Source organism: Centrocercus urophasianus, unplaced genomic scaffold, assembly GCF_019232065.1.
Source record: "Centrocercus urophasianus isolate 14NV4802_14NV808 unplaced genomic scaffold, USGS_Curo_1.0 seq_16, whole genome shotgun sequence".
NCBI classification, from domain to species: domain Eukaryota; kingdom Metazoa; phylum Chordata; class Aves; order Galliformes; family Phasianidae; genus Centrocercus; species Centrocercus urophasianus.
In genome coordinates, this window is record NW_024884711.1 from 7,618,470 (window position 1) to 7,631,736 (window position 13,267).

General features: G+C 45.0%; 3 protein-coding genes across 12 annotated transcripts in view; 1 reads left to right on the top strand and 2 right to left on the bottom strand.

Moving 5' to 3' along the window:
- The window catches only part of NOD1 (nucleotide binding oligomerization domain containing 1), a 29,433-nt gene extending 26,240 nt beyond the window's left edge, over positions 1-3,193 (bottom strand). For all 3 annotated transcript variants that reach the window (XR_006168413.1, XM_042816605.1, XM_042816606.1), the window contains exon 1: positions 3,150-3,193. The gene's annotated coding sequence lies outside the window, so the exon portion shown is untranslated. The remainder of the gene's footprint in view (positions 1-3,149) is intronic.
- Positions 3,194-3,243: 50 nt separating this feature from the next.
- ENTPD3 (ectonucleoside triphosphate diphosphohydrolase 3) overlaps positions 3,244-13,267 on the top strand; it is a 50,589-nt gene continuing 40,565 nt past the window's right edge. For 6 of the 8 annotated variants that reach the window (XR_006168474.1, XM_042816910.1, XM_042816901.1 and 3 more), the window contains exons 1-2: positions 3,244-3,469; positions 3,792-3,908. The gene's annotated coding sequence lies outside the window, so the exon portion shown is untranslated. Of the gene's footprint in view, positions 3,470-3,791; positions 3,909-10,349; positions 10,402-13,267 lie in introns of those variants that run through there. The other 2 variants (XM_042816905.1, XM_042816904.1) reach the window with 2 other exon arrangements.
- GGCT (gamma-glutamylcyclotransferase) lies at positions 3,714-10,241 on the bottom strand. The gene is made up of 4 exons (XM_042816911.1): positions 10,120-10,241; positions 8,924-9,069; positions 6,917-7,052; positions 3,714-5,152 (listed from the first exon to the last, which is right to left on the bottom strand). Exons 1-4 carry the CDS (start codon positions 10,231-10,233, stop codon positions 5,003-5,005), a joined length of 546 nt encoding a protein of 181 aa, XP_042672845.1. The 5' UTR covers positions 10,234-10,241; the 3' UTR covers positions 3,714-5,002.

Genomic DNA, 13,267 nt, shown 5'->3' on the forward strand with positions numbered 1-13,267 from the left:
CTTTGGGAGGTGAGGCCAAGCACAAGGGGAAAAAATGGAGAAAGAGTAGAAAATACAGTGAAGTATTTTTTACTGATCTCTTTAAATAAGAAAAACGGAAAACCTCCACCATCTATGGACTAAGAAAACGTCATGGCAGATGAACAACTTAAGTGGTACTGGAACAAAACCAGACACATAGAGTTAACAGCAAGGCAAGTACATGCATGCTTGTAACAGAGTGTATCGGCTTCATGAAGAAACTTCAGGTTCTACCTAGACTAAAGTCAACACAAAAATTTCCTACCATAGCAGTTCCATGTGCAACAGCACCTAAAAGTCCTCACCACTGTGAGAAATGTGCTTATTCATTCAGATTAAAAAAAAACACCAAAAACCTGTATATAATTCTGTATGTCTAGCTTAAATTGATTGGAAACAGGCGACCAATGCACGGATGTTATGAGGTACCAAACTTATCTGCAAGTCCATCATCTTTCTTTCTGGCAAGAGTCCCAGCTTCCACAGCGTGGCCTGTTGGCGTGATAGATGATGGGGTTACAATGCACCGAGTCTCCTATTACATGGATGTACTAGATGTACAGTGCTGGGGTATGTTTAAGGGCAAACATTTATGTGGCTTCGAAAAAGGTGTTGGAAGCAATCACATGCTAGACCACAGAGTTCTCTCTCTTATATTGGGCACTCCAGTTGCTGGATTCAATTCCAGTGCATCAGTCAAGGGGAGAACCATTGCCTCATTTAGCAGCCATCCCATTTCTGAAAGGGCTAATGAATTAAAGAATTTCCTGAAAGCCACCCCAAACTTCTTACAGTCCAATTAAGATATCACTAAGTTACAATGAAGAGATATCAGCTGTTCTAGAAGCTACAGCTGAACATTAGCAGTGAGGTTTGTACAAAGGATATACACACAGGGAGAAATGGAAACAATTGCCAGCTATGTGAAGTCCCTAAATCAGCAGAACACCAAAGAAGGAACAGAGGGAGGCAAGAGCAATACACCTGGGCAAAGCAGGGGTCTGGTATGGAGAGACAAGGGGACAGACACAACTGGAGAAGAGCTTCTTGTCTGGGAATAGAATGGACTTCTTCCTGAAGGGGAAAGAAAAAAATGAATGGTTTACTCAAGCGGCTGTCAATGGTGCTGTAAAGGAAATTCAGATAGCCTCTTTGGGGACAGCAGCTTCAGTCCAATGAAGAGAACAGAAAACTATCAGGAACTAAAAAGAATCAGAAAGAAGAGTGCTCACCCATCCATTGTAAAGGCAAAGAAAAGACAGAGGGCAGCCCTGGCGTCTGAATGAAGAGTCAGTGGGGACAGAAGGGATGTCAAAAGCAATTGCAAGGCTGGCAAGGGATGCTTATCGTAAGCCTGCAAAAGTGAAAATAACAAAGAGGAAGAAAGATGGGTACCGAGCCTAGAATAAGGAGGGAAATGAAAAAGTGAAGTGAGATTTCTCACAGTATCAGAGGTTACAACAAGGTTTTATGTAATCCATGTCAACAAGCAGCAGCACTGCTGATAGCTTCTGAGGGAAGGTATCTGCACATCTATCCAGTGCTTCTTCTGACTTCCCTTTATTCAAAAGTCCTCAGCACTGTGCAAGCATAAATACAGTTACAGCTTTCCTGGCCTTTCCCTTCTTATATCCTCTTTTCACTAAGATCACTTACTTTCCTTCTAACAAAACTGCCATGTTTGCTCAACTGCCATTTCTGCGAGTCCTCTGGAGTGAGGAACGCTCTGGTTTACTGGTAGCAATAGCTTTTATTACAAGATCTTATTAAAAGGAAACGTAGATAAAGAAGTTGAAAGGTCTCAATAGCTAAAAGAACTCCACATTTGGGTAAACTGAACAATTAACCCCACACCGAGTCAGCTGCTCCCAAATAGACGGGGTATGACCAAGCAACAAAGCCCATAGAAGGAGCAAACTAATTAATAGCAGACACTGAGAGAAGCTTATTTGAGACCAACATCAATACTTCTGAAGAGCTGAAAACTAAACCAATAGTAATTTTGTTCTGCAGTTTTGTTAATCCAGCAAAAACTGTTCCTATCATTCTCTGTGAAATGAAGTCCCATGCCATAGCACTAGCTACTAGCAGCCAGCGGCTGGAATATCGTCAAGATTTCACAGCGCCCTGTAGCCAGTTCTGGCAGGGGCAACAGCTAAGTGTGTGCATACACCTCAGTGCCAGCCCAGGGCAAGTGGAGTCTTGGAGAGACTTTCCCATATTTGCTGGCAAATCTTCTGTCAGCAGCATTAGAAGTTACTCTTACAGAGGTGGCTCTCTTTCCCTCAGAAGCACGAGCCATTGTGCCTCCAGCACCAATCTGTCTCTTGGGACAAGCTATTTTACAGTGATAACCATCCCACTGCAAGGTTGCTACTGCAAAAGGAGAACTGGGGATCATGATGTGTTTTCTTTAACGATGGCACTCCCGGCTCACTCGGACAGTCTAAACTCAAGAATTTGCTGTCTCTGGGAGACACTGAAAAAGAAATTGATTTTACCAATCTTCATTCATGTGTGACACAACGTCTTTGAACACAGCAAATAAAGGAGAGTTTACTTCTGCTCATTCTTAATTTCAGAGCTGTTTCTAATTGTAACCTCATCTTTAAAAGAACATCAACTATTTCACGTAGTACAAGAACAGCACCAAAGTGTAGGCGCCAGAATGGGGCAGGCAGCTCTCACTTCTCACATCCACCCGATTTGTGCGTTAACTGAGGAAAGCACCGAGGCCTCAGTGATTGCCGTGTGAGTCAGTGCACGCAGATGGATCCTCCGTCAAGTTCACAAGTAAACGCCATTTAATGTCTGTATCCCTCTCCGAAGGACAAGGCTCTCACCAACCCGTCCCGCCGCTCTCGTCCCATCCCCAGGCGCGTTACATCGCCGCCAGCGAGTGGCCCTGCGGCAGGAGCACGGAACGCTCCGAGGCTCTCACTCGTGGCACCGGCTCACAGCCTCGAGCGCGACAGCAGAAGAGGCAGAAACTTTGACTTCTGCCCTTGAACCCCCGAGCTCGGGCTCGGGCTCCGGCCGTACTGCCTCCTCCTCCCGCCGCCCGGCCCGCACAACAGAACGCAGCGCCCGACCCCCCTCGCCCGTCCCGGCCTTTCCCCTGCACTCACCGCGGCGCGGACGGCGCGAAGGGGAGGAGCGGATCGGCGCTGCCCCCGCCCCGGCCCGCTGGGAAGCAGCTCCCGCCCCACGCGCGGTCTCTCCTCCTGGGCGGTAAGCGGCTCCTCCCCGCGTGGCCGTGGCCGAAGGCCTATTTCCTTCGTGAGCCTGCTCTCCTCCCCACAGCTGGCCGAAGGCGTCTTCGTCGCAAAGCCCGCCATTCCTCCTCCCCTGAGGCACAGCCCTTCCCCGTCCTGCACGGGCTCACACCGCTTTCCTCAGCAGGAGCCATCAAGCACCCACCATCAGTTCCCTCCGCTGGGGCAGCCAGGTGATTATTTTCCATTTTTTTCTTGCTAAAACACTCACTTAAAAGTGCTCAAGGAGCCCGGTGAAGGTAAAGCAAAGCAAGCGATTGTGGTAATAAGGAGCCGGGCCGTTTGTTTTTTGCCCTCTATACTGCAAATTGCATCCATGAGAAGTACAAAGAGCCAAAGAAAGTTTCAGTTATGCTTCCACATCACCCACTTTATAGCTTAAATAAGTTCCCAAAGAACACATTGCACAGGCACGGGGGGGTTTGATAACTGCATTTTTATGTACTCAGGTTCAGACCAGGCAACGCTAATACAAAAAAGTACCATGTTTTACAGCATCTGTGGTGCCCAGCTTTAGGAACAGCCCTCATGTTGTACGTGACATCAGGACAGCAACTACATGCATCCCTGGCAGAAGTCCACAGGAGTGAAAAAATACACAGAGAAGACATGGTAAATTTGCTACTTTTTCATTTTTTCCATCTAAGCTGCCACACAGTGACACTGATTGTATCTTATGGCACAGAAGAGAAGCCGATGTTCAGTAGCTTCGCATCATACAGGTTGCCAGTTTTCCTTTGTCATCCTCAGACAAGGGGCTGCCATGTACCATAGACTGTAAAGTACTGTAGAAGTACTGTAAACCTTACAAGTGCCACCAGTTTTGCAGGAGATTGTCAATGCTGTGAGAAAAAGGCAACGTCTGTTCACCTATGGTTTAATAAACAATGCTACGACACAGATGCACTAGGATTAATTCACAGGAGATTTGGTCTGAAGTACAGTGAAATCAGCAAATCCTAGATAAAAACCAAGACAGAGAAGTAGTTAAAAAGCACAGAATTATCCAAAAATGATTATTTAGAATCTGTTGGTTGTACCTAAGTAGTTCAGCTATGCTGATTATTAGAAAAGGGGAGGCAGTTATACTTCGAGTAAGATCCTTTGCTGAATGCCGTTTTCAAGCCTGAGTCCCCTTTCAGGTTAACACTTTAAAACATGGAAATAGTTAAAAATATTTCTCTTTTGTCAATTATATAAATGGAAACAGTAACACCACAGTTTCAGATAGGTTGGGCTTAAGCCTTTGTGAGAACACAGAAAAAAGTTCAGTATGGCTTTAGAGTGCAGAGTAGACTGGACTCTAACAAATCTTTGAAAATCTTGACAATTGTGTATGCATTTGTGAACAAAGGGCCTGATCCTGCAGCCCTTATTCCTCAGAGAGTAACTGAGCTGCAAATAGCTAGCAAAATGGGCCTTTTCTTTTAATGATCTGTAAAGAGGACAGAAAGCACAAATTTGCGTGCAGAGCTGCATAAGAATTACAGAAAGCTAATTCACCGATCTGCATGTACTTAAGCTATAAATACAAAGTGAAGAAGTTGTCAGTGTTAGTGTGTCTCCAGACTGCAAATTATGTCTAATAGTTTACTGTAGATATACAGCAAGCTCCTCTTCTCTTGATAAATAAAGAAGCCGTTGGTCAGCACAGTGAGGAGAAGGATCTAACTCAAGGTGAATGGCCAAGCAAGCACAGAATTATTCTATGCAAAATTTACTTTGTTTGCTTTAATAGTAGCTTCAATTTCTTCTAGGATCGGCACCGGTCCTGCATAGTTATTAGTTTCAATAGCTTCTAATTTCTTCTGATACTCAATTGGCAAGCCATTCTGTTTTGCACCCATGCAGATAACCTACAGATTAAAAGGAAAGGAAAAAAAGACTTCAATAGTAATGTTAATAAAAACAGATCCCTCCAAACATTTGCTGAAACAGAAAGAACCACTTAAAGCAACATGAGAAAACCAGGGAGTACCAAAGCTACCTGAGATTTTGAAATGCTACCAACATGCTCAAGAGTCCACAATTAAGTTTTTCATTCAGTTATTCAGATCAAATCCAAAGCACAACAGTGAATGCCTAGATAGGCTACAGGAGTAACAGAAATTGATATTTGGTTTAGTGAAAACAGATTCCTTAGTTTGTTTGTTACTGCAGCTTTCCTTCTACACTAAAAAAAAAAAAGAAAAAAAAAGAAAACCTGAACTTTCAGTTCAAGAGAAACTTGGTGACTGTGAGAGGAAAAGAGAAGATGTAGGAGCCCAGGCTTGAAGGACTCACTAGCAAGCTGTCAAATAGGAGTGAAAGAGATAAATGCACAGACTTTAGAAACTGACAGTATTGCAAATATTCATTCATGCATTGAACAGCCAGGATACCCAAGGATGAAGTGCCTAGAAGTGATTAATTTACCACAAGAAGTACACAACAACAGATGGATGCAAATGCAGTCACCTTTATAAATTTCTAGCCTTCTTACCTGGTTACTTTAGTTTAAACAAATAAATCAGGCTGAGGTGGGAGGAGGGGGGGGTGCGGTGGTAGAGAACAACCTACCCTGATAACAGCAGGAAGGAATATTTAACTGGATAAAGTTGCAGAAATTGGAAGTCTGCTCTTACAGCATACTAGGGAGAGCTCAGGTGCAGCAACAGACTCAATGAATCGATTCCTTGAAAAGCCCTGAAGATCTGTTTTGACAGGAAGCAGGAGGGGAAGGGGGAAGTTTGTGAAATAACAAAGCCTGCTTTCTACGCAAGCTTTCTCTTAAGAAATCCTGCAGCAGCAAAGCAGGTCTTTGCTGTGCTCCCAGAAGATGATTTGTGGGAGTCAGTTCCTTAGTTCAGATAGGAAAGTGAGCTATAACAGACTTGAGCCCAGTTTCTTTGCTTTTGGTTAAAAACAGAAAACAAAAACAAAAAAACAATGCTACAGTGGTGTCTATTTGCAGTTGCTAACAACTGCAGAATTCCAGACATGCAGTCGTGCCACTTGAGGCTAGGTCCTCATCAGATCTCGCAAGCTAAGCAGGTCAAACCTGCTGCGTGACTGAATCATGTCTCTCTACACTCAGCGAGTTCCAGAACAGTGTTGAAACACTTTTGCCTCACCAGCCACCAAGTGAGAACCCCGCAGTGCCCTACGGTGGTGGTGGAAACCTGTGATCTACTCAGGATGCAACTGGTAAAATGAAGCAGGTGAACCTATGTACTAGAAGATAGCTAGACTACAAGCCAGGTACTGTGTTCACCCCATGGAAGTTTCCTCTGTCCTAGAACTATGCTCCACTGAAGTGGAATATTTTAATTTTTTAGTTCCAAACAGAAAATTGGAAACAACTGGCATCTTTTGGAAATCCATGTGTCAGTCATCACTAATTCATGAGTTAAATAGAGGCTTCATGCAAAGCAGAACTAAAGCAGACAATAAAACTGATTTAGTACATCTTTATGATGTTCTGCAAGCACCATTACACTAGTACATTGCACAAGGATTAAGTTGTTCTTAACATTAGAATTACTCATGCCTTTCATGCACTGTCAATAAAGTACTTATTAAACACGACACAAGTACTGCATTATATATTTCTGTTCACTCTCTCCAGATGCAATACCCACCTTTTTATACTGGGGAGAGGGAGGACCACAAACGTAGTCCTTCATCTGGTAGCTTCGACAGGTCAGAACCTTTCCTTCTTCAGCGTGGACATTAACTTCTATTGGGACATAAATGCCATCTTCAACTCCCTCTTGCCTAAAAACGACATATATTCCTTTCATGCCTAATAATCAATGTGGAGTAACATCTTTCAAACTGTGCAATTAAACCTATACATTTAGCATAATAATTCAGAACACTGATCTGCACAGTTTTCTAACTTAAAGAAATAAAGCAAAACATAATACAGTACTTTTGTGCAAATTACTTTCATTACTGTGCAAGTCTGGTAATCTACAAGAGAAACTCAATCAAGATTATCAGATTACAAATAATTAGACATTTGCAAAGTTGTATCTTGCCACTGTGTTACATTTGATTACGAAGAAACTGGCACAACTCTTGCAATGAACATTCCAAAGTGAATAATCCAAGACAACCTTTAATTTGTGCAAGACTTGTACAGTAACAAACAGTTAATTCAGGACATATACATACATATATATATATATATATATATATATATAGTTTTTCTAACTAGTAAAATCATGCTGCCTTAGGAAATTAAAAGCAAGTACAAAACCAGAGCTACCTTTTGATTTTAACCTTTAGCATTTAGCTACCAATGGATGTCTGAATACAGAGTTCAAGAAGAGTTAGGACAGTGCTTTCAGGTTTAATTTTTTGGTAGTCCTATATGGAGCCAGAAGCTAGATTTGATGATCCTTGTGGGTTTATTCCAACTCAGGATATTCAGTGGTTCTACTATCATTACAAAAGGCAAGAATACATCCTATTTTCATCCATTTCCAGTTCACATTCTTGGAACCAGTGAGGTAGCTAGGAAAAACTTAATGCCTTTTTGGTGAAGTTATAGCACTTAAGTCTCTAGCATCTTAGCTAGCATTAAAGGACATTCCTTCTCTAAAAAAAGTCATGAATCTGCAATTCCATCCCTAGCCGACGGGGAACCAGGTAGATAAGAAAGCAGGGACACGTGAAGCTCCCTCCAGCCAGGAGCATGCTACCTAGATGCCTTCTCTGGGACTAGCACTCCCAAGCAGGACATGAGAGTGCTGACTGTGCCCTTTCTCATTATCAGTCAATAGTTTGTTATCTTCCAGCTTCACTGTAGGCAATGAAAAGCAAGTTGGAGCTTCAGATTTCATAGCCAAGATTATAAGAACATACCTATGTAGCACAGTGCAGTCATAACGAAGGTTGCTATAGTACCAGAAGCAGGAGAACTATGTTAGCCGAATGCTTTTACCTAGCTTAATATGCCTTGCTTCTTTATCCTCACTAGCCCACTGCTACAGTTATTTGACAGTAACAAACTGATTTGAACAAATGATCCTCTTGCACCAGAAGTGAAGTCCTTCCTTGGGCCCTGCAGGAAGTTTTGCTACTCCTTCATCTGTTTACCCAGATGGTCTTCCAGACTCTCTAACCTGAGTACAGGTTGGGAACAACTTGCTCAGGCTGCCTGTCTTAATTACTGAATACAGGCAGAACATTCTCCTCCACCATGCACCATGCACTGTGATGGTGCAGGGAACCTCTCCCTTTTAAAGGGAGAAACAATACTGCCCCAGCTCCCTGCCTGGATCTTCCTTAAGGACAAAGTTTAGAGGCATTTATGGAACAGAATATTCTGAGGAAAGGAGTTTAAAAAAAAAGAAGTGTAACCTGCCCAATGTATCAGCTCCAAATCAACATCCATATTTTACTAAAATATCCCTAATGTAGTTTTTACTTGAAAACAAAGCTATTTTAATCTCAAATACTTTAAAAGCATACAATGCAAAAAAAATAAACACATACAATGGAGTGATATGCACATATTAAAATCCAAAGCATCTTCTTGATCACAGCAAAAGCTTCCACATTGCTTGTCACAGAAAGTTACCTATTACTTTTGAATTGCTCTCTAAAGTAATAGAAGACAGTGAAGTTAAGTCACCTACTTATCCAGTGAACTTATATTGCTAGCGTTCAATTTCCACACTATTCCCCACACTTCGTCTCCAGGGCTCTGAACAATGGTAGCTGTACCTCCATGCCAGATAGAACTTGTCCTGCCTTGATGATGGCCAAAAGTGAGCTTAAAATCCTGCAAATGAAACCAATGCAGACAATGAATTTCTACTTTGCTTAAGATAGGGGCTGTGATCTGTTCTTGATGCAGAAGGGGCAGCTGAAGCACAGCCTACAAGAAGCCATCTGGAGCTGTGGGAGGAAGAAGTGATAGTCCCAAAGGCAGGATTTCAAAGGGGCAGAAGTCAGCCTTTTCCATCTCTGCAGGGGGAAAAGGGACAAAGGGGAGAGTGGTCTGCCAGAAAACACTGCCGGCAGAAATCTCATCTGCAGACACCTAACTACTAACTAACCATTTCTAGTGCTGTGAGAAAAGAGGCAATAATGAAGCTTCCAAGACACAGAGCTTTGGGCCTTTTCCTCATTCTGTAACAGAGGTGCCCAGGCATAAGATACCATTTGTGTATTTTCTCATGTTTTATGCTGTTTTGTCACTCAGTTGGAACATTCCTGGGTATTTTTATGTCGAGACACACGTCTCCTTGACCGAGCTTTACTCACAGAATGGATTGGGTTGGAAGGGATCTTAAATGCCAGCTGTCTCCAACCCCATGCAAGTATTGCAAGTCAAAATATTGCTTCAGAAACCAAGTACTTTTTTTCTTACAGCTAATACCGAATGTTGCCATAGAGGCAAAATAGAACAACTTGTTCTTGCATTTTCCCAGGGTCATTTCACACCTGATCTCACAGAGGTCAGAGTTTCATTCCGACTTGTTAGACAATGCGTAGCCTTTTCCTAGCAGGAAAGAAAAGAGCTTTAAGGAAGACTTCCTGAGCAATAAGAAAATAAAACAAAGTGGCAAAGACAAAAAAAAGATTCAAAAAAAATTCGAAACAGCAACACAACCAAAAAAAAAAACTTATGCAGCCGCCCAGCTTTACTTGTACGTATCCGGGCTCTGACCAGCGCTGCTGTGCTGTAAGGACCCTGGACAAGGCCCCGCAGGCAGGGAAGCACGCAGCTGAAGCCGGCTGCTGCTCGCAGGGCAGCCCCGGGGTTGCGCTCCCGAAGAGCCGCTCCGCGCTCACAAACCGCTCCCCCCGCCGCCCGCCCCGCACACACCTGCAGGCGGCCCCGGGCGCAGAGCGCCGCCGAAGGGTTGCGCAGCAGCAGCCGCTCCCGCAGCAGATTGCTGCCGTAAGCGAAGTACAGCACGCGATCCTCGCCCGCCTCCATCGCCCCGCTCTCGGCCCGGCCCCACGCGCCCCCCCTGCGGCGCCCGCCCCGTGCCGGCTGCCTGGGCGGGACCTCCTCTCAGCGCCGCCCGCCATTGGCTGGCAGCCCGCGCGCCGCCGTGCTTCGCGCCGAGAGGTAGTGACGTGCCGGCGGTCCGGAAGGCCGACGGTGAGCTGGGCTGCGTCTGTACGGGGTGGCCGGCAGGGGAGGGATGGTATTCTCTGCTCTGCCCTCTTGGTTCCCATCTGGAGTACTGCCTTCAGGTCTGGGGCCTCGGCACAAGAAGGATGCAGAGCTGTTGGAGCGTGTCCAGAGGAGGGCAGCAAAGATGATGAGAGGGCTGGAGCACCTCTCTTGTGAAGAAAGGCTGAGGGAGCGGGGGTTGTGCAGTCTGGGGAAGAGAGGGCTGTGAGGAGACTCCACTGCGGCCTTCAGTACTTGAAGGGAGCTTATAAGCAAGAGAGAGTGACTTTTTATACAGGCAGGCAGTGATGGGACAAGCTAAGTTTCCCAACACAGGAAATTTAGGTTAGATGTTAATAATTCTTCACTCAGAGGGCAGTGAGGCCCTGGCACAGCTGCCCAGAGAGGCTGTGGTGCCCCATCCCTGGAGGCACTCAAGGCAGGGTTGGATGGGGCCCTGGGCAGCTGAGCTGTTGGGTGGCAGCCCTGCCCATGGCAGGGGGTTGGGCCTGGGTGGGCTTTCAGGTCCCTTCCAGCCCAAACCATTCTGTGATTCTATGAAAATATAATTGGTAGAGCCCAGCTGTGCACTTAAGCCCACAGGCAGTGGTGTCACTGTGGCTGCAAAATATAATTTAAAAGAGGGAGTGTTAACTGTTAATCTCACTGACAGCACAGCAGGTTTTCCAGACTGGTCAAAACACACAAAGGACTGTGCTAATTAGGTATTAGCCCCTGAATTCCCTGTATCTTCTCTCCATGACTCCAGGATGTGGCACAGCTCAGGATATGACTGAGCAGGAGAAAAGGATGGTACTTGGTCTGAAGGAACAGATTTGCAAGCCTTCCTGCTGCTGTACATCCAATGATGGCAGTGTGAACACAACAAAAAACTGTGTGTTTCCCATTGGGGAGTAAAAAAAAAAAGAAAAAAAGGGTGGAAGGAACTCTCCTCGTAATTTGAGCAGAAACCTGCAGAGTTTTGGTGGTAGTATCAGATTTTACGCTACTGCTCACCCAAGATTTCATGCAGGGCAGACTGTTAAAAAAGACCCTGCTTGTTGAGTTTAAATTAGTGTCAGAGACACTGACACAAGCCCTGTGCTAATCTATCTGCTGCCCCAAGCCACTGTTTCCCCTTGCTGTAAAAGCAAACCCCGCACACAGCAAGCAGTCAGGAGCATGTCTCATATTTGGGAGGCTCCCAAGGATTGGGTGCAGAGGAGAGTTCTGGATGCCCACTGGTGTTCTACATTGTCCATGGAGGAGATCAGGAGGGTTATTTGTACAAAAGTAGGATTTTATTCCCATCAGATTTTTATCCCTAAGCAGAATTTACTCCTGAGTCCCCTCATGTCCTACTTAGGATTTTAGGGACCTGAAAAAAGTGTTAGGCAGTGGGATAAGTGAAACCTGCTGAAATATGTGGCAGTCCTTCAGTGTGCCTGCCTGCCTCCTGGCTGTCACAGCGTGAGCCTTAATTAATACTCAAAAAGTAAGAACTTGGAGGAATAATAAGGGCATCTGATGCAAATGAACCACTTGTGCAGTCCTCCCCACAGTTTTCCTCTCCTCCTCCCCCAGGAGCCCTGGCAGGATGTGCTCTGCAATTAGTGTATCAGTGAAATGGTCCCTATTTGCTGCAAGGCAGTTATTATGGCTGTGATAGCTTCTTGATATGATGTGCAAGGTCTGGGGGGCTGCCAAGATTTTATGTTCATGCGAATGAATGCAAATGATTTTACAACCATTTTGTAAATGTTGTGGTGTTGCTGTGCTTGTTCCTTCCCTATAAAATAGAGACCATAAAATCCTGTGAGCTCAGCCTCCTGTCCTGCACAATAGAACAGCCTGGGGCTCCTGACAGCTCTGACCAGGGGGAGTATCCGTCATTCATTGTGCAGTTCTGTTTTCACATTTCTGCAAATAGCACATGTGATCATTTAGGGGAAATGAACTGTTACAGTGTCTGTGTCTGTGCATGCTTCCACCTGCCTTGTCTTGGCTGTGGCCAGTGCCAAAGCAAGCTTGGGGCCCATGCTGAGGCAGCGCAGAGCTCTCCCTGGCTGCTACACGCTCAGTGTGGTTCTGAGGTATCTGCAGGTCTGCACCATTCAGCGTGGGGAGCAAGCAAAGAAGGAGGGCCGTGAGGCTTATTCCTATACGGGGAAGAGGAGGGTGTGCATCTCCTGGAACCTGGGTTTGTGCATGTAGACCATGATGAGTTTCTCGAGTTCCTTCAGACTCTTGTAGAGGCAAAACATATGGGAGCTATTAAAAACAAACAAACAAAAAAAAGCTAAGAAGATAATGTGCTTGAAATCTGGAGATGTGAAAAGGGGGAGATTGCTTTTGCAAACAGATCCCAGTGTGTGCAGTCATGGCATGCAGCTAATTTAGTCATTTTGACTTGTGCACACATTCTGCTCCGTTCAGTACTGCAGGTACTTGCAGGTGTGTGACTTCAGCAACTGGTTTAAAGACCTTGCCAAAAATTACATCAGCTTTCACATGACCTAGTTCTGTACTTCTTCTTTTGTGCTTTCCTGTCTGTAAGCACTTCTGTGCTGTTAACCTTCAGCCTGCAGAAGACATTGTGTGGCTCCAGCCCCTTTGTGGGATCATGTCTTGTAGCCACATGCTTTCCACAAAGCAGTATCATGGTGCTTCTTAAGCTATGAAGACAGTTATGTCCTGGTGGAAGGCATCCCTTTGAGCAGGACAGGAGAAAAAGCCTTCTGGAGGGAAGGGTGCTAACACTGCTTTCTTTATAAGATACATCATGAATTGTCACATTTGTGACATCTTGGGTATAAAAGGCAGAGAAGCCATCCACAGGCTGCACCTGCAG

Excerpts from the sequence above, each read along its gene's own strand:
- GGCT (XM_042816911.1), bottom strand. The coding sequence starts at position 10,233 with ATGGAGGCGGGCGAGGATCGCGTGCTGTACTTCGCTTACGGCAGCAAT. Across the intron at positions 9,070-10,119 it reads GCGCCCGGGGCCGCCTGCAG|GATTTTAAGCTCACTTTTGG; the intron begins GTGTGTGCGGGG and ends TTTCATTTGCAG. Across the intron at positions 5,153-6,916 it reads CCTCTCCCCAGTATAAAAAG|GTTATCTGCATGGGTGCAAA; the intron begins GTGGGTATTGCA and ends TTTAATCTGTAG.